Here is an 18,075-nt window from a genome sequence, read left to right as displayed (position 1 = left end):
GCGGGCGCGGCGCTGGGCGCGGGGGGCGCTCCCGGCCGGGATGAGCTCACCGCAGTCGCGCCGGGGCTGAGCGCCGAGCCGGGCGGCGGCGGGGCGGCGGCGGCTCTCGGCGGCTCCGCGGCGCCCGGGCCGCGGCCACCATGCTGGGCCTGGACGCGTGCGAGCTGGGGTCGCAGCTGCTGGAGCTGCTCCGGCTGGCGCTGTGCGCCCGAGGTGAGCGGCCGGCGGGCCCCGGGCGGCCACGTGGGCGGGGGGCTCGGCGGGAGGGGAGGGGGTTCGGGCCGGGGCGGGGCGGGCCCCTCCCCCGCGGAAACTTTGGGGGCGCGCGTGGGGACCTCGTGGGCGGTCCCCGGGCTGGGCTCTGGTAGGGGTGGGGGCTTCGTCCAGCTAGACACTCACGGGAAAGGAGCCAGGAGTGGGCGGGTCTGTTTGGGAGGCCAGGGCGGCAGGGGAACCCCCTACCCTGGAGAACCTGCCTTGAGATACCCTCTCCCTTGGGTGGGGCTCCGGCCCCTTCAGGGCGTATGGTGACCCCTGAGAAAATTGGGGCACAGTGGCCAGAGACTCAGAAAGACTGTCCCACGACACTATGGGAGGGGGCCTAGAAAGACCCCTACCCCAAGGCACCCTGGGAAGGGGCTCTAGGAGACTGGCCCTGGAGGCACCAGGGAGGGGGCCCCAGAGCATCAGCCAGGGTTTCAGAGAGAACCCCCCCCAGGAGTATTCTGGGGAGGAACCCGTAGGACTGTGGGCAGGTGTACAGAGACGCATTCCCAGAGCAGGATATGGGGACCCAGAGGCGTCCAAGAGCATTGTGGGATATGGGAAGCGGCCAGGGAGCACTGGGAGACCCTAGGGAGCCTGGGGGGCTAAGCCTCTGCTCAGGGGAGGCCTGGGAGTCTCCCTCTACAGGGGTGGCCCAGTCCTCGGGGCTGTCCCCGATTTGGGGTCTCCTTTCCCCTCACCTTTGGCCTCGGAGTCAGGGAGGAGCCCTGGCTGGCTGGCTGGGCCAGGAGAAGGCAGCCAGTGCCTCCAGGGCTGCGCTTGGCTCTTGTCTCTTGGGAGCCTTCTCCAGCCACCAGCGCCCTCCTGAAGCACTTGGGCGTGGGTGCTGCTCTGCATCTCCCTGGCCTACCCCTCTCCCCGAGCCCCCGTGCACCCCTCCCTCTCAGAGCTCCCACCGGCTTCCTCCTAAGTTCCTTTGGGCAGTGAGAGGTACAGCTGGCCACATGGGGGGCTCCAGTTGGGCCGGCAAATGCCAGGGGCAGCTGGCACAGCTGCTCACGCACCTCTCGGACCCCAGTCCTCCTGACCGACAAGGAGGGGGGGCAGCTGCCACCAGACGAGGCGCTCGACGAGGCCGTGCCGGAGTACCGGGCCCCGGGGAGGAAGAGCCTCCTGGAGATCCAGCAGCTGGACCCAGATGACCAGAGCCTGGCCAAGTACAAGCAGGCGCTGCTGGGGCCCCTGCCTCCCGTGGCGGGTATGTGGGGACCCCGGGCGGGCGGGGGTTTGAGGGCGGGGTGGGGGGCCCCTGCCTCCCGTGGTGGGTATGCGGGGGCCCCAGGGTGGGGGGGCGTTGAGGGTGGGGTGGGGGGCCCCTGCCTCCCGTGGTGGGTATGCGGGGGCCCCCGGGTGGGGGGGGGCATCCTGTAGATACTCCTGGTTTCTCCTCAGACCCAAGCCTGCCCAACGTGCAGGTGACCAGGCTGACACTGATGTCCGAGCAGGCTCCAGGGCCCATCACTATGGACCTCACAGGTAACTCTCAGGATGCCAGGTGCAACCCTGAGCCGCGGCCAGGGACCTCACAGGGAACTCCCTGCTGCAGACTACAAACTGACCTTTGGGATAGAGACCTGGGCTCCTTGCCATGGATTCTTAAGACCCCTGTGCCCCATCTCCCGTCACTGTAGACCTCACAAGTGCCACCCACCACGGGGCTCCTGGGTCTCGGCCGTGGCTGGAGGTCACGCCTTAGGCGCACTTTCCCTGCAGGGGAGCTGGCTGCGCTGAAAAACCAGGTGTTCATCCTGAAGGAGGGTGTGGATTACAGAGTGAAGATCACCTTCAAGGTGAGGCTGCTGTCCCCGGGGCGCCAGCCGACCTCAGGCCCAGCCCCCGGGGACCCTTACACCCTCTGTCCCTCAGGTCAATAAGGAGATCGTCAGTGGCCTGAGATGTCTGCATCACACCTACCGCCAGGGCCTGCGTGGTGAGGGCGGCATGACAGGGCGGCTGGGGGACTGCGGGGCGTGGTGGGTGGGCAGAGGGCGGTCCCTGATGCCCCGGCCCTCCCCCAGTGGACAAGGCCGTGTACATGGTGGGCAGTTACGGCCCGAGCGCCCAGGAGTATGAGTTCGTAACTCCGGTGGAGGAGGCGCCGCGGGGCGCGCTGGTGCGGGGTGCCTACGTGGTCACATCCTTCTTCACCGATGACGACAGGACGGACCACCTGTCCTGGCAGTGGGGCCTCCAAATCTGCCGAGACTGGGAGAGCTGAGCACCACCCCTGCCTGGGGCTGTCTTCCCACTCGGGGTCCTTGTCTCCCCCGCCTGTCTGTCACTGCACAGGGACCCCCATGCACTCCCCCACCCCCTCTGTCAGTGACCAGACCCTCCATGCCCTCTGCCCTGTCCTGGGACCCCTCCTCCCTGGGCCTGGCACTGTGCCCTGAACAGCCCTATTAAACGTGGCCCTGTCTCTGTGCCCTCGGTGTCGCCTCTGTCTGCCTCCCCTCCCTCGGGGTGGGGGGAGCCTTGGGGCCTTATCTTCCGTGCGACTGGGCCTGGGTGCCACGTGGCGGCTGCAGCTTGGCCCCCGGCCCCCTTATCTGCCCCTGCCCTGTGGGCCCGGCACTGCCATGGACGGCCAGCTGCTGCTTGTGCTGCTGCTTTTGCTGCTTGGGGCCTCAGGCCCATGGGGACAGGGGCCAGGGCCCGAGGGTCCCTCGGAGGAGCTCCTCAAGGAGGAGTTCCCCGAGGAGGAGGTCACCGAGGAGGAGAATGGGATCTTGGTGCTGAGCCGGCGCACCCTGGCCCGAGCTCTCCAGGAGCACCCTGCCTTGCTGGTGGAGTTCTGTGAGTGCTCGGGGCCAGCGGGGCTGGGGATTCAATCCCCCACTCCATGCACATGGGGGCTTCCTCTGAGGTCACTCGGCCCCCCTTGTGCTCCTGGGGATCCGTCGGAGGGCACCTGAGGCAGAGCCGTGGGACTGAGCTGGGCCTGGGGGTCCTGAGCAGGTAGGGGCACAGCTGCAGGGGAGACCAAGGTCCTTGTCCTTCGCAAACTCTTTCTGTAAAGGCCCAGGCTGCACTCAGGCCTTGCGCCTTCTGTGGCTCTTTACATGTGTGAAAGCCATTCCTGGCCAGCAGGCCCCAGTGGGCAGCCTGTGGCCGAGGAGCTGGCCTCAGGGAGCTGCATCATGTGGGTCCTCCTGACACTCGCTGTCGGGGGCTGCTGGCCACTGCACCCGAGCTGGGGGCCTTGAGGAGCTGCCCTGTGCTGCTGGGCTCAGTGTGGCTGGGGCTTAGGAGGATCCCTGAAGGAGGAAGGCATGGACGGGTCGTGCTTGTTCCCTCCAGACCTGACTGACCCCAAGGTCTGCCGGTTCCGGCCAGGCGGGAGCGGGAGCTGTGGCTGGGGCCGCGGAGGCCAGGGCACTCATGGCCCTGTCCACCAGACGCCCCATGGTGTGGGCCCTGCAAGGTGCTGGCCCCCGAGTACAGCAAGGCGGCTGCCCTGCTGGCAGCAGAGTTGGCCACAGCCAGGCTGGCCAAGGTGGACGGGCACGCGGAGCCGGAGCTGACGGAGGAGTTTTCTGTGACCGAGTACCCCACGCTCAAGTTCTTCCGTGACGGGGACCGCCTGCACCCGGAGGAGTACACTGGTGCGGGGCGTGGGCATGTGGGGGGCGGGGGCAGCAGCTGGACCCATGCTGAGGGGGCTCTCCACAGGCCCCCGGGAGGCCGAAGGCATCGCTGAGTGGCTGAGGCGGCGGGTGGGGTCCAGCGCCACACGGCTGGAGAACGAGGAAGGCGCCCGAGCACTGATAGATGCCCAGGACGTAGTGGTCATCGGCTTCTTCCGGGTGAGCTGGTGGCACGGGGCAGGGGCCAGGCCGTGGGAGCAGGGCCTGTGGCGCCAGCTGGCCTCACAGGCTTGGGCTTCTCAGGACCTGCAGGACGAGGACGCGGCTGCATTCCTGGCCCTGGCCCAGGATGCCCTGGATATGACCTTTGGCCTCACTGACCAGCCAGAGCTCTTCCAGAAGTTTGGCCTCACCAAGGACACCGTGGTCCTCTTTAAGAAGGTGGGTCAGGGCCGAGGCAGGGCTCAGGGTTGGCGCTATGGCTCCTGCTGACCCACCCGGTGTTGTCCAGTTTGATGAGGGGCGAGCAGACTTCCCTGTGGACGAGGAGCTGGGCCTGGACCAGGGAAATCTGTCACGCTTCCTCCTCACACACAGCATGCACCTGGTCACGGAGTTCAACAGCCAGGTGCGTCGGGCTGCAGGTGCAGGGGCGGGGGTGGGGGAGTGGGAGGGTGCCCCCGAGCCGGTCCCCATGAGTCTGGCCTGCCCCTGCAGACATCCCCTAAGATATTTGCGGCCAAGATTCCCAACCACCTGCTGCTGTTCATCAACCAGACGCTGGCCCCGCACCAGGAGCTGCTGGCGGGCTTTGGGGAGGCGGCTCCCCCATTCCGGGGGCAGGTACTGGGGGGGGGGGCGGGAGGGCGGGGCAGCAGGGAGGCGGGGTGCCCAGCGCGGTCTCCCTGTGGCAGGTGCTGTTTGTGGTGGTGGACGTGGGTGCCGACAACGACCACGTGCTGCGGTACTTCGGTCTCGGGGCCGAGGAGGCCCCCACCCTGCGCTTCATCGACATGGACACCACCAAGAAGTACGCGCCTGCGGCCGGGGAGCTGGTCACCGCAGCCACCATCACGGCCTTCTGCCATGCAGTCCTCAGCGGCCAGGTCAAGGTCTGCTGCTGGGCTGCCCAGCCAGGGACGGGGGCGGGAGCAACAGCAATTGAGAGAGATCCCCAACGAAGCACTGGGCCCGGTTCCCCACAGCCCTACCACCTGAGCCAGGAGGTGCCCCCCGACTGGGACCAGCAGCCGCTCAAGACCCTCGTAGGCAAGAATTTCGAGCAGGTGGCTTTTGACGAAACCAAGAACGTGTTTATCAAGTTCTGTGAGTGCAGAAGGTAGTGGGCGGGCGGGGGGGGGGCCCCTGCTGGCCTTGCTGACACGCCCTGTCCTAGATGCCCCCTGGTGCCCCCACTGCAAGGAGATGGCCCCCGCGTGGGAGGCACTGGCTGAGAAGTACAAGGATCATGAGGACATCGTCATTGCCGAGCTGGACGCCACAGCCAACGAGCTGGAGGCCTTCGCAGTGCACAGCTTCCCCACCCTCAAGTACTTCCCCGCAGGGCCCGGGCGGAAGGTGAGGCGGGACCCTGTCTCCCTTGGTCTGAGGTTTGGTCTGGGAGTTCCTCGGGCTGTCCTGTGCCCGGGAGATGGGGTGCAGCCTTGGAGGGCGCTGCCTGGGAGGGTGCCCCGGGTGTGGGACAGGGTGGGTGTGTCCTCCAGATCCTCCTGTCTCCCCTCAGGTGATTGACTACAAAAGCACCAGGGACCTGGAGACCTTCTCCAAGTTCCTGGACAGCGGGGGCCAGCTGCCTGCAGAGGAGCCCACCGAGGAGCCCGTAGCCCCCTTCCCGGTGGGTGCCTCTGTCCCACGCTTCCTGGCTTGTAGACAAGTCCTCTGGATGCATGGCTGTGGGGCTGACGGGGGCAGGGGTGGCAGAGGGTGCAGCTTCCAGCTGGGCCTCGGTGACTTTCCAGGAGACGCCAGCCAATTCCACCACAGGGCCCAAGGAGGAGCTGTAGCCGCCCAGGTCACCGCGGGGGAACCGTCTGCTCCGGCACCCAAGGAAGCGGTGGGCCATGAATAAAGAACTTTGGTCCTGGACTATGTGCGTGGTTCCTGAGCACGGCTCCCCTTGGCCCTTGGCTTTGGCCAAATCTCAGCCTCCTGGGGCCTATTCCATCCTGGATGGACCCAGCCTGGGCGCCCAGCTCACCTGGGTGGATGCCTGGCTCAGGTCTGGGCCTGGGGCCCCACCTGGACAGGAAGGGGGACCTGGCGTGGCTGCCGGCTTCAGCCCCACCCTCTCCGGAGCCCTAGAGCGTGGCTGCACAAGACACCCCACCCCATGTCCCTCGGAGGCTGGTGTGACCGCCTTCGCCGCCAGGGGCTGACAAGGGCTCACATGGCCAGGCCAGGCTAGAGGGGACAGGCTGCATGCCCCAGGAGCTGGTCGAGGATGACAGGCCTGCCAGTCAGACCCACTGAACACAGGTGCCCTCCACAGGCAGAGAAGGTTCAAAAATGGTTTTATTTCATTCTTATCCAAGTACCTTTGAAAAGATAATTGTACAAGTCAGCGCATGAAAAACGGGCCCGGGGCAGCCCCCCGCTGGCCCTGGCCTGAGAAATGTACATATTTACACGGGCCCTTGGGAAGGGGGACCTAGGTCCCGCACAGCCGGCGCTTGGGGACCTGAGGGCGGAGAAGGGAGGGCACCGCGGCGCTCCGCTGCCAGGTCCATAGTGGCGGGCAAGAGACAAGCTGCGTTGAAGGCACTCGGTGACATGTACAGTTTACAGAGGCCTCGCGGGTCCCGACCAGGGCAGGGCGTGGTGGTGAGTCCCAGAGGCAGAAGCAGAGCCCGTGGTGGGGTGACCCGGCGAGGCGCCAGTGGGCCAGCCTGTGGTCAGCAGCAGGGCCGCTGGGGTGGGTCATTGGGGCGGCCCCTCCGAGTATTGCTGTGGAGGGCAGACGGGCTCCCTCCTCGTCGGCAGCGGGATGGAAGCCTGTGGGACCACTCGGAGGGACCACCACCTGGACAGATGGACCAAGGGGTGGGTGGCGGGGGGCGGGCAGCAGCTGGCCTCCCCAGCAGCCGTGTGTCAGGCACACACATGACAGCACATGACATGCGCACCCTTCGTGGCTCAGCGTGGCTGCCCCGCCCACCTGACAGGGCCCAGCCGGGCGCAGAGGCCAGGCTGCGGTCAGTCCACCTTCTCCACCTTGCCGATGATCTTCTCCTCGAAGACGGGCAGGACGGCCTCATCCTCGCGAACCTCCTCAAACACCACCCCACAGTCGAACTCATCGCTCACTTTCTTGAAGTAGTATCTGCATCGGGGCGAGGGAGGCGTCGGGGCATGAGGGTCTGCCCGCACCCCGCCCTGGGCCGCCCCCCCAGCCCCGGCCCATCATCCGCGTGCGCACAGCAGCTTGGTGGCCGTGCTCCAGGGGTCTCCTGCAGGGCACAGAGCTGGTTCTGCCTAGGGCCTGCCTGCCCGTGGGCCGACAGTGACCACAGGCGGGGGTCCCCACTCTGGACTCGAGGGTGCCATGGGGGAGGAGTGGATGGGCACAGGGTTTCTGCTCCCCAAGAGCTGAGCTTATTGTCTCCATTGGGGTAATGTTCCCCCAACTCAGGCCCAAGTGGAAGCCAGTGGAACTGGGCCCTCCCCCAGTGGCCAGGATCTCCAAGGGGTGCTTTCTCGGCCACCCGGTGGACAGAGGCAACCACCTACCCATGCCCAACGGGCAGACCCCGGCTGAGACCCCGTCTGCCCCTGCTCCTCCTACAGTGCTCACTCAGGAGCCTCTCAGGGCTGGTCTCAGGCCATAGGGCCGAGCAGCACAGCATGGACCCTGGAGAGGGGGCCATGGCTTCCCAGACCAGTAAAAATGGGCCGAATCAGGAAGCGGAAAACAGGGCCAACCCAGGTCAGACCAGCACGGGGACCGACAGACTGCTGTGTTCAGGCATCTATTCCTACCTTCGGGGAAAGGGCCCTGAACCGGGTCCCTCCAGACTCTCCAGACCCCTCAGTCAGCCTGGAGGCCTCAGTCAAATGGGGCCGGAGTCAGCCCGCAGCCCGAGGCCACCTGCAGCTTACCCAGGAGGGGCCACGTCAGCAGCCGGGTGGGATGGGCGGGTTATGGTGGAGACCAGGGCTGAACGAGACACAGACAGAGGTGTGGACAAGGCACCCAGCACATGGCACCATCTCCTGGGTGGGCGCCTGCTCATCAGAGACCCCACCCAACGGGCAGCCCCACCCAGCCCCGGTCTTACCTGTAGTTGCCCTTCTTGGTCAGCAGCTCCTTGAACTGGCCCAGGGTGACGGCGCGGCCCCTCACCAGGGTCCGGTAGGGGATGGGCTCCCCACAGAAGTAGTAGGCCACAACGATGCTGTCACACGGCTGGGTGCTGCTACTGCCCACCTTCCTCTGCGACTTCATCCTGGGAGCAGAGATGCAGCTGTGATGGCAAGGTCTCAGGGTCCCACGGGGCACCCCTGGTGGGCCTTGGACTCCCCAGTGACTGAGGAGGCAGGGCTGCAGGAGCAAGCCGTGCCACGTTCAGACAACCACATCAGCATGGGCCCGATGCCCGGCCCAGCCACACAGCCCCATCCAGCCCCCTGGGGGCCTCACCCCTCGCAACATCTCAACCCAGGGCCCAGCCCCGCACCAGCCTGCTCTACACAGAAACAGCACAGATATCAGTTCATTGCCTGCCTGCCCCGTGCCCAGCCACTGCCTCAGCTCGCCCCCCACCCTCCTTCACGTGTGGTGAGGCCCCAGGGCTCCATGGCCTGAGCTGGCTGGTGGGCGGCACCCCAACCCCGACCACACACAAATGGGCGAGCAGGCTTCCCGGGGCCGGAGCCCACGGTGGGTCCCTCCACTGGGCTTCTTAAGCTGCCAGGCCACCGGACCAACACAGCCCACTTCCGTCGGGGCCACCCTGCGTGCATCCTAGCAAGGCCTCAGACCCCAAAGCTTCAGAAACACCTGAAGGCCAGTATGGACAGAGAACCAAGACGGGTCTTGACATGGACCTCTCCACAAGAGAGCTTGTCCAAGACCAGGGGCAGCGGTCGGCCAGGCTTCTGGAGTGGGTTGTGAGGCCGCACCCTCTCCTGTCCAGCTGGGTGGGACCCTTATCCTGAGGGGTGCCGGGCAGCCACGCTGCATCTGGGATGACAGGCAGCACCCCGTCTCCTAGCGCCACTCGTCCCCATGTGACGCACCAGCCAGACGTGCTAAGTGCTGTCTGGGGTGACTACGCAGGCTGAAGGGCCCCTTCTGCTCTGTCTGGAGCAAAAGTAGAGGGATGGGGCGGCCAGCACTGCCTACACAAGGCTGACGGGTCCCCAACACCCACCCTGCTCCTGGTGAGCCTGGGGAGTGGAACACAGAGCTCTGATCCCCGTGTCACCCACACAAGCACTGGCACGCGCACCAACGGAGCTGACGCCTCCAGCACGCCAGGGGGACTGCGGCTGCAACCCCAACCCTGTCAGTGAGCCAGTCTCAGCTCAGCGAGGCCCGAGGCCTGGCTGGGAAGCTCAGGAAACTCAAGGCGGGCAGGGTCGCGTGGTCAGAGCAAAGGAGGCAGAGTGACTGCCTCTCTGGCCTGTGGGTCATCTGTCACCACGTGGAGGTCAGCGCCTCCTGAGACGGAGACGGAAAGGAACGGCTTGCAGGCCTGGCTCTTCCAGTGTGCTGCCCAAGCTCCCATCCTGGGAACAGTGCTCCACGCAGGACCTGGCCCGCGACACGGGTGGGCGGGCGGTCCCGGGAAGATCCCCGGGGGCACGTACTCTGTCTCGGAGAGCTCCAGGTCGGACACCGCTGGCACCACGCTCAGCACGGGCGTGCACGCTGGCCTGGCGCAGGAGCGCCCCCGCTGGATGACCTCCTGCACATACCTAGGGAACAACCGCGTCAGTGAGCGCACGCCCAGCGGGCTCCACCAGCGCTCCGCGTGACAGCGGGTGACAGGCAGGCAGACGGAGCAGGGGCTCCCCAAGAGGCTCCATCACCACAAACGAGGCTCCCACGGTGTGGGACAGACGGCACACCAACCCTCCTCGGAGCGCGGAGCACAGGGCTGACTCGAGCACCAAGGGCTCTGTCAGGACCAGTCAGAACGGCTGTGGCTTTAGCGGATCCGGAGTTCCCAGAGTCCTCATCTGGTCACAGAGCCCTTGGGTTCCCAGGAAGAACTTTGGGGAAGCGCTGATCTGCGGCATGGGGATCTCGTCACTTCGTCCACCCTGAGAAGAGCTTCCAGAGAGAGTCTGCCCCTCGCCTCCTCTCTGTGGGTGCGGCTCTGCCCGCTCAGCGCTCCGACGTGGATTCGGGTGCTGGAGCCTGACCACTGCCACATCCGAAGCAGCTGGGGAGGCCTGTCCTGGGGCTCGCTGCCCAGCAACTGCTCTCCAAGGCTGTCCACCTCCAGGCATGATTCTGTGTGGCCCTGATGATGACCTCTACTTTGGCCGGCCTGGCAGGGGTCACCCATGAGGGGCTCAGGGAGGGCCCGCACCCCTACTGGGCCTCCAGACCTCTGCTCGGTCTGCAGCCATTCACAAAAGGCCATGAGCCCCGACTGACAACACGCGGAGACACCACAGCCACCAGCTGAGACCCCAGCAGGAGGCTCGCACCCCGAACACACAGCACAGAGGCCGTGTGGCTCCACTTGTGTCACCGGCGAGAAAGACGCCACCCTGCTAACCTGCAGAAAAGAAGACGCAAGCCCTGCCCCCGAGTTGGGCGGCGACGACCCCAGGAAGCCCAGCAGGTGGTCTGCGCAGCAGGAGGCGGCCTCTCGCTGCCCCGGCTGCCTCCGGGTCACAGGCCTGACAGACGGGAGCGCGTCCCCCAGTATGAGGCAAGATCTACTGCCCAGAGACGACTCTGCTGACTGACCAGGATCGTGGCGTGACACAGCTGGCCGCAAATGTGGTCGCCTCGATGACCCGGGGGACACATTCTGGCTTCCGGCTGCGCCGACGAGATGGACACAGGGGACGGTCTGCACCCTGACCCCGGATCCCCCAGAGCAGGGCCGCCCCACACACAGTGAGGCCAACAGTAAGGGGAGTCGAACCCCAGATGCCCAGCTGACTGAAAACTGGGCAAGGGAGCCAGTAACAGCGGAGGCAAACCGTGGCCATTGTGGAACCAGGATCCCCAGCTCTGGGGGAGAAATACAGCTTTCAGGCCCCTCACAGAGACCCTGATCCACCTGGGAATTTGAAGGAACCAGTACGTCGGGGGAAATTGACCTCAAGGCCCTGGAAGACCTGGGACAGCCACATTCCGGCCTTGAGAGAAGCTGCCACCACAAAGGGGAGGGCTCCCCACTCCCTGGAGAAGAGAACGGGGCCTGGTGTGCAGCCACGGCGACAGCGGGTTGACGTTCTAGCCCTCAAGGCCCAGGAGAGCGAATGAAGAGCGGCTGTGGGCCCGGGGCCCCAGAGAAGAGTCTACACGAATCTCAGCACCGTCTACCTCCACCCAGCCAATGACACGCTCGGGGCTCCTCAAAGGGTGGCTGTGCAGGGAGGCGGCCGGATCCCCGCCCTGAGCTCAGCCTGCACAGCAGCCAGTGCAACCGACTGTGTGACCTCCCGCACTTCTACATGGCGACGGGCCCCGGGGTGAGTACACACTCAGAGCAGAGCGGGCACGGTCAGAGGGAGGGGCCCTGTCCTTCCCCAGGACAGAGTGGTGACCAGCTGCCCTCCCAGCCCTGATCACACAACAGGGCCACCTGTCACGCCCTAGGTGGCCCTCGACAAAAGGAAGAAGCCAGTACTGCCAGGGGGTGGGTGCCCAGCATGGCCCACCTGTCCCCGCTTGCCGGCTCTCTCCTCCTCCCCCTGCCCCATACCTCTGCTTCGAGGGGAGCTTGCCGGCTCTCTCCTCCTCCCCCTGCCCCGTACCTCTGCTTCGAGGGGAGCTTGCCGGCTCTCTCCTCCTCCCCCTGCCCCGTACCTCTGCTTCGAGGGGAGCTTGCCGGCTCTCTCCTCCTCCCCCTGCCCCGTACCTCTGCTTCGAGGGGAGCTTGCCGGCTCTCTCCTCCTCCCCCTGCCCCGTACCTCTGCTTCGAGGGGAGCTTGCCGGCTCTCTCCTCCTCCCCCTGCCCCGTACCTCTGCTTCGAGGGGAGCTTGCTGGCTCTCTTCTCTTCCTCCTCCAGGCGCCTGCGGGCCTCCTCCAGCTGGGTCAGAGGGTTGGGGGCTGGGTTGGGCGGCATGGTAGGGTCTTGAATGAAGAGATGAGAGGGCTGGACGGAGTTCCGGAGCTGAGCGCTGACCCAGGGGTGCACGGCCCCCGGACGCTCGATGGACAGGGGCCTGGAGCTCTCATGCCCCTGCTGCTTCTTTGTCCCGGAAGATCTGCGGGAGTAAGAGCACCAGCTGTGGCACCATTGGCAATCCTGGGCCCTGGGCAGTGCCGGGAGGGGGGGCAGGGCCGGCAGAGGTGGTGTGGCCCTGACCCCCAGGCGCTGGGCAGCAGTGCCCTTGTGCCCCTGGCCACCGAAGGCCACGTGAACCTCTGCATTTCCTCCTGTGCCACATAAACAAACATCCCTTTCTCACACTTTTTTCTCTGTAACTTATTTTTAACAGGTTTACTGAAATATAAATCATATCCTAAATAAAGACCTTTTTTAAGAAAAAGTTTTCAGTGCTTTTTAAAAAATATTTTAATGTTAAAATAGATGCTCTTTGTGAAAAACCTGAAACACACAGGAAACTTACAGAAAAAAGATAAATAATCCATAATTTCACAGCTTAGAAACAATCACTCTCAGTATACTGGTTATTTCCTTCCCCCACAGAAACATTTACCGTCATTGGCGTAATTCTAAACGTATAATTTTCCCTCAACATGATAAATGCCTTTCCCCCATTATCGGACACAGAGGGCGCGTTCACACCCATGCACGTGCCGCCACGACCAGCAGACGAGGTCGTGTGAAAACAGCCACCTCACTGCACTGTGGCAGAGGGATCAGGCAGGGGGCTCGGCACCAGGAGCAGATGAGGGTCCCCAACAAGAGCACCTGGGCAGTGGGTCGGGCCAGCGCCCTCGTGATGCAGAACTGCCCAAGGGAAGGACCTGGGGGAGGTGGGGTCCTCCCACTAGGTGGCCACAGAGAGACATCAGCCGGGGCCCACCTCCCCGGCCCAGCCCACCTGCCTTAGGTAAGAACAACAAGGGCCAAGGCCCCATGGCCCGGGGCTCCGGGGAGGTCACCGAGGGCCTGGTGGGGACACCAAGGTGCCAGCATTTAAAACAGCCTATCCCAACGGCAGGAGCACCCTCCCCCTCCCCCCAGGAGGCTGTTTCCAGACACGCCTCTTACTTGTCAACCACAAACCCTTCATTTGGGGTTGGGGGTGGGCAGGACAGACTCATTCCTTGTGAAAACCCACAAAAGAGAGAAATCTAGAGAAGCCGAGAATCCACCCCATCCCAATAGAGAGGACAAGCTTTGTGATTGCAAAGGGGTCTGGACACCGGCGGGGGGCTCATTCCTAAGACCACGTGGACACAGGACTCAGGGACCCCGAGTCGCCACTCAGGACGGCGAGGCAGGTGTCATCTCCTTCGCACACGCACACGCAGCCCTCCTCATTGCAGCCAAGGCAGGCCGAGGTCGGGGAAGTCTGAGACCAAGGAAGGAGGGCCAGCCTGCACACTGACGGGCAGATCCCACCTGCTCCAGCCCTGCCACCTGCTCAGGTGTGACCTGCCCTGTCTGAGCCAGGCCCAGATGGACCCGCCCGTGTGGGGTGGCAAGGGTATTTCCGGGGCCCAGCTCCACACCCCCCAGAGCAGCCTCTGGCCCCGTGGGGTTGACGTCGAGGTCGGAGGGATGAGGACTAAGTGAGAACCTTCCCCACCGACCCCGGGGGACGGCCACGTGCAAACAGCCTCTTCCTGCGGGCTCTGTCTGCAGTGACAATCGGGCGCCTGCCTAACTTCCCCAGCGACTCGGGTCATTGTCACATGGCAGCATCACATTCCAGAAATAGTCCCAAGAGCAGCCGTGTGACAGCAGCGCCCTCCTCAGCAAGTGGGGCTGCAGGGAGAGGAGCTCGCGGACAGGGGTGCAGTGACCCCGCGCTGGCCTCACAAGCAGGCCCAGGACACTGAAGGCCCATCACAGGCCCACACAGGGGTGGCGTTAGCGAGCTCAGGCAGCGATGGATGGGAGCTGACGCTGTGGAATTCACGCCTAAACCGTGGGTGGTCTGCAGTAAGACGGCGGGTGGGGCCACAACACAGCTGCGCAGACACTGGCCAAGCAGTTCCAGGGGCTGGCAAGTCATCTGCGCACGCCTGCACCCACGCCCCAGGACTCACCCGTGGCCCGCCTTCCTGTGCCTGCTGATCTCCTTCTCCCCCTCGATGATCCACTGCATGATCTTCTGGTTCTTCTCCGCGTCCTCTGAGGGGCCTGGTGCCTCGGCCCCCATGCTCTTCCCTGACTCGGCCTTCTTGGTGTTTCTTTTGCAGGTGGTGCCCGCCTTCCCGCTGTAAGAGTAAGACCTGGGCGTCACCGGCTGACTTCACCCGGCCCGTCACTGGACAGCTGGCCGCTGGCGCTCTGCACCCCGAAAGCTGGCAGGAAAAGGGCCTGGAAGGGCCCCTGCTCCCTGAACACGGGGGCCCTGACGGAGCGGGACATGCCAGTGGCCTCTGCCCGTTCTGCAGGGTTGTCTGGGCTGTTTCAGGCCATCCCCAGGGCAGGAAGGGAAGGGGGCACCCCGGCCACACCAGCTGGGAGGGCCGGGGCTCGGGCAGGCTGCAGGGCTTGTCCTCGCCCTGCCCAGGCCAGATCACCAGCCCAGCGGCAGCACCAGGATCTGGCCACCCCTCCTCACCAGACACCTCCCTCTGACTCGGGCACATCTTTATCCAACCACATCTCAAGGCCAAAGCCCCAGCCAGCCCAGCGCCCAGGCCTGGCGCCCGAGCTCTTGCCCACCACACGCCCGCAGTCTCTATGGCTGACCTTGTTTAATGACCTTTAAAGGGGAATTCTGGCCTAGGAAACCAGGAAAAAATACACAGGAGACACGGCCTCTTGCAGCGGCCCCTTCCCCCCTGGGAAGACAGGCCCCACTGTCACGGGCCCAGGATGAAGAAGCCACAGCCCTGATCTCAAGGCGCAGCTCGGGCCGCTGCGGATGCTCACCTGTAGGTCAGGCCGTCGCTGGTGATATGGGCAGCGCCCACACTCTCGGAGTGGCTGCGGGGTTTGGCCGTGTGGCCATGCTGCTCCAGGGCCCACGAGAAGCTGCTCTGGACCCGGCGGGCAGCCTCGGCCTCGGCCTGCTCTTTGGGCCTGGCCAAGCCGTGGTGGCCATGGTGGTGGCTGTGCCTGTGGAGATGCAGGCCGGCGGCGTCCAGCTTCGCCCCCGACTTGAGTGCGTGCTTACCGTGCCCGGGAGCTATGCCCCCCAGCACCCCTGGCACCTTGGGCACGTGTACGCTGTCAGGGGAACGGTGGCCGGGCCCCGGGGACTGGCAGCCAGGCGTCCTCATGACCCGCTGCACGTGCTCGTCCAGGATGCTCTCGGGGTTCTCCTCGTGCGCATCCCGCAGCCCGGTGCAGCCCATGTCCGCATAGCGGGGCGGGAAGTGGTGCCAGGCTGGGGCAGAAGGCAGCTTGTGACTGGCTCCTGGGGGGCCACAGGACACGTCGCCGTCCTCACCTTCTTCCTCCTGTGGGGACAAGGCCACACGTCACCTCCTGGCACCAGCCATACCATGCAGACTTCACACTCGGGGAACCAGAAGAGCCAGGAGCTGGGAAATTCTGTGCCCTGGGGTCAGGAGCCCGGGGTGAGGCCGTGCCAGCAGAGGTCTGAGGAGCCACCCACCTCCCACACGGCCCCTGGGGCCTTTTCTGTCCCTGCTGATCCCCGAGCGAGCACGGCGCGCAGGACGGGGCACAGACGGATGAGGACGGGGAACCCAGCGAGAGTGGACGGGCAGGTGGCCGCTGTGCGGCTCGCACCAGTGGCTCAGGGAGGGCCCCAGGGAGCTGCTCAGAGACCCCTGCAGCCACTGAGCCTTCTTTTATGTTTCTCAATAAAGATTTTTGTTTTCTTCAGTTGTTTTCTTCTATTCCTCAATTTTATTGCCTTATTTCTCATTATATTTTCAAAGGAAATAGTCCCTTGTATGGAAGAACTCTTGTTTTTTGCTTATCTCACTACGTGTTTCTTGGTAAGTTCTCACAGTAAACTACCTGAATTTCATTTGATTCTCTAAGAATTTATGCAACTGTATCTGTAACCTTAAACATTTGATCACTTTTACTCCAAAAGATACATCTCGTATTTATTTTCTCATCCTACTGAATTGTCGAAACAGAATAATGAGTAAATTTGGTAATAACTGAAAAGAATGGGGAACCAGCTACTCCTAGATTTTAGCAGAAACAAATCTCCAGAAGTTTCCCATGAGGTTCTCACAAACACAGAGTACCTGAACACCACAGGACAGTGACCAGCTGCGGGCACTGCAATTGGTGCTCGGGGGGAAAACGGTATCAAAGAGACGGACAGACAGACGGACGGCGAGAGAAAGGACAGACTGGCGGATGGGGGGTGAACGTGCCCCTTTATGGGCACAGCTCAGAGCTGCCTCAGCAGAGACTCGTACCCCTGGGCTTCTGCCCCCATCCCACGACCCTGTCCCGGCCCGTGCTCTGCAGGGCCGAGGGATGACAGCTGGGCGTCATCTCAGCCCCCTGTCAACTGCCTTCCCACAGAAATGCAAGTAGGAAGCCCAATCCTGGCACCCAAGGGCTGCACGGGGCCAGGAGCTGGGGCCAGGCACTGCTGGTCACGCCCCAGGCCTACACAACACTCCCTGGGAGACAGCACAGGCTGGGGACAAGGAGTGGGGGCTTTGAGGGGGCATGTGTCACAGGAGACAGGGTCAGAGCATGACTAAGCAGGGAGAGGTTAGTCTGGGAGGCCCTGGAAGGAGCTCCTGGGGCCTGACACTGCCCCGAACTCAATCTGGCCGCGGCCAAACCACCAGGGGCCACCCCGACATGGGCCCACTCACCATCCGGACGCGCTTCAGCCGCTCCTCCAGCTTCTCCTCAGCCTCCCGCGTCCGCTGGATGGCCTCCAGGCGGTGGATGAGCTCCGCGGCAAACTTCTGCGGCTCCACGCGGATCTCCTTTGGCATTCGGTAAGTGCGCTGTGAGAAGACACTGCTGATCAGTGGCCCTGGGCAGCTTCGCGCCACCACGCTCTGTGCCAAGGAGGCCCTGGGCCCTTTCTGGGTGAGAGGAAGTATCAGGAAATCCGCATCTGCTGTAAAGCCAGTGTTGCCTTTGTCCCTTTCGCCTGGGAACCGGCCTCGTCGGTGCCCTGTCTCCTCATCAGACTACAGGCCCCCTCGTCCAGCGCTGATCGAGGAGAACGGAGCACCGACACCGTTTCTCTCTAGCCTCCCACAACCACAGACCAGAGACACTGAGCAGGGCAGGCACGCGGTCTCCTGGAGCTGGGTCGTCAGGGCGGTGGCCTGCAGGTCCCATGACTGGGAGGCTCTGATGCCCTGAGCCCAGGGATGCCCTGCACCAAGGGCCTCCCAGCCTGTCCAGAGAAGCGACTGGCCAGGCAAAGACCCAGTGAGGCCCGGGGTCTGGGGCCGAGGCATCTGGGCAGGCAGAGCTGCAAAGACTGCAGAGGAGGGAGGGGCTGAGCTCAGAGCATGGCAGAGACAAGCCTGCAGCACACACAGGTCCGGACCAACTTCTCCCTGCAGTGCCCGCCCCGCACACAAGAGGGCAGCAGCCCCCGGCACTCAGGTGTCTGCAGGCCAGGCTGCGGCCTCCTCGGGCTCCGCCACACTGGGCACGGGGAAAACATCAGGGAAAGGCAGGGACACGGAGGACTCCCCTTTTCAGAGAATATAACTCCACAATGTATTTTACAGGAAAACACTGTAACTTTTTCGGGGGAGTGGCTTTATTCTGAAATAATTTCAAATGCAAAACAGTTGCAAGAATAACACAAAGAACTCCTGTTCACCCTTCACCCAGATCCCCCAACTGCTGACTTTTGCCATGTTTACCCTGTCATTGTCTCACACGCAGGCATACAAGCACATGCGCGCACACACGCATGGGCATGCACGCAGAC

General features: G+C 64.1%; 3 protein-coding genes across 7 annotated transcripts in view; 2 read left to right on the top strand and 1 right to left on the bottom strand.

Annotated features, from left to right (window-relative positions):
• The first annotated feature begins 9 nt into the window (after window positions 1-9).
• Window positions 10-2,710, top strand: ARHGDIG (Rho GDP dissociation inhibitor gamma). The gene is made up of 6 exons (XM_070568888.1): window positions 10-213; window positions 1,304-1,483; window positions 1,678-1,761; window positions 1,999-2,075; window positions 2,152-2,215; window positions 2,304-2,710. Exons 1-6 carry the CDS (start codon window positions 141-143, stop codon window positions 2,501-2,503), a joined length of 678 nt encoding a protein of 225 aa, XP_070424989.1. The 5' UTR covers window positions 10-140; the 3' UTR covers window positions 2,504-2,710.
• A 33-nt stretch (window positions 2,711-2,743) lies between these two features.
• On the top strand, window positions 2,744-5,978 carry PDIA2 (protein disulfide isomerase family A member 2). The gene is made up of 11 exons (XM_070568887.1): window positions 2,744-3,081; window positions 3,684-3,890; window positions 3,958-4,091; window positions 4,176-4,313; window positions 4,384-4,500; window positions 4,590-4,715; window positions 4,787-4,984; window positions 5,078-5,198; window positions 5,269-5,450; window positions 5,617-5,727; window positions 5,852-5,978. Exons 1-11 carry the CDS (start codon window positions 2,865-2,867, stop codon window positions 5,894-5,896), a joined length of 1,596 nt encoding a protein of 531 aa, XP_070424988.1. The 5' UTR covers window positions 2,744-2,864; the 3' UTR covers window positions 5,897-5,978.
• Window positions 5,979-6,386: 408 nt separating this feature from the next.
• The window catches only part of AXIN1 (axin 1), a 57,287-nt gene continuing 45,598 nt past the window's right edge, over window positions 6,387-18,075 (bottom strand). For 3 of the 5 annotated variants that reach the window (XM_070567234.1, XM_070567236.1, XM_008539668.2), the window contains exons 5-10: window positions 16,988-17,125; window positions 15,102-15,631; window positions 14,267-14,437; window positions 12,043-12,288; window positions 8,168-8,335; window positions 6,387-7,212 (exon numbers count right to left, since the gene is read on the bottom strand). In XM_070567234.1, coding sequence (XP_070423335.1) covers window positions 7,086-7,212; window positions 8,168-8,335; window positions 12,043-12,288; window positions 14,267-14,437; window positions 15,102-15,631; window positions 16,988-17,125 — 1,380 coding nt within the window. In that variant the 3' untranslated portion in view covers window positions 6,387-7,085. Of the gene's footprint in view, window positions 7,213-8,167; window positions 8,336-9,701; window positions 9,810-12,042; window positions 12,289-14,266; window positions 14,438-15,101; window positions 15,632-16,987; window positions 17,126-18,075 lie in introns of all 5 variants that reach the window. The other 2 variants (XM_008539666.2, XM_070567235.1) reach the window with 1 other exon arrangement.

Source organism: Equus przewalskii, chromosome 12, assembly GCF_037783145.1.
Source record: "Equus przewalskii isolate Varuska chromosome 12, EquPr2, whole genome shotgun sequence".
Taxonomy (NCBI): Eukaryota; Metazoa; Chordata; class Mammalia; order Perissodactyla; family Equidae; genus Equus; species Equus przewalskii.
Note: the sequence above shows the minus strand (reverse complement) of the source record. Positions and strands in the feature narration are given on the sequence as shown.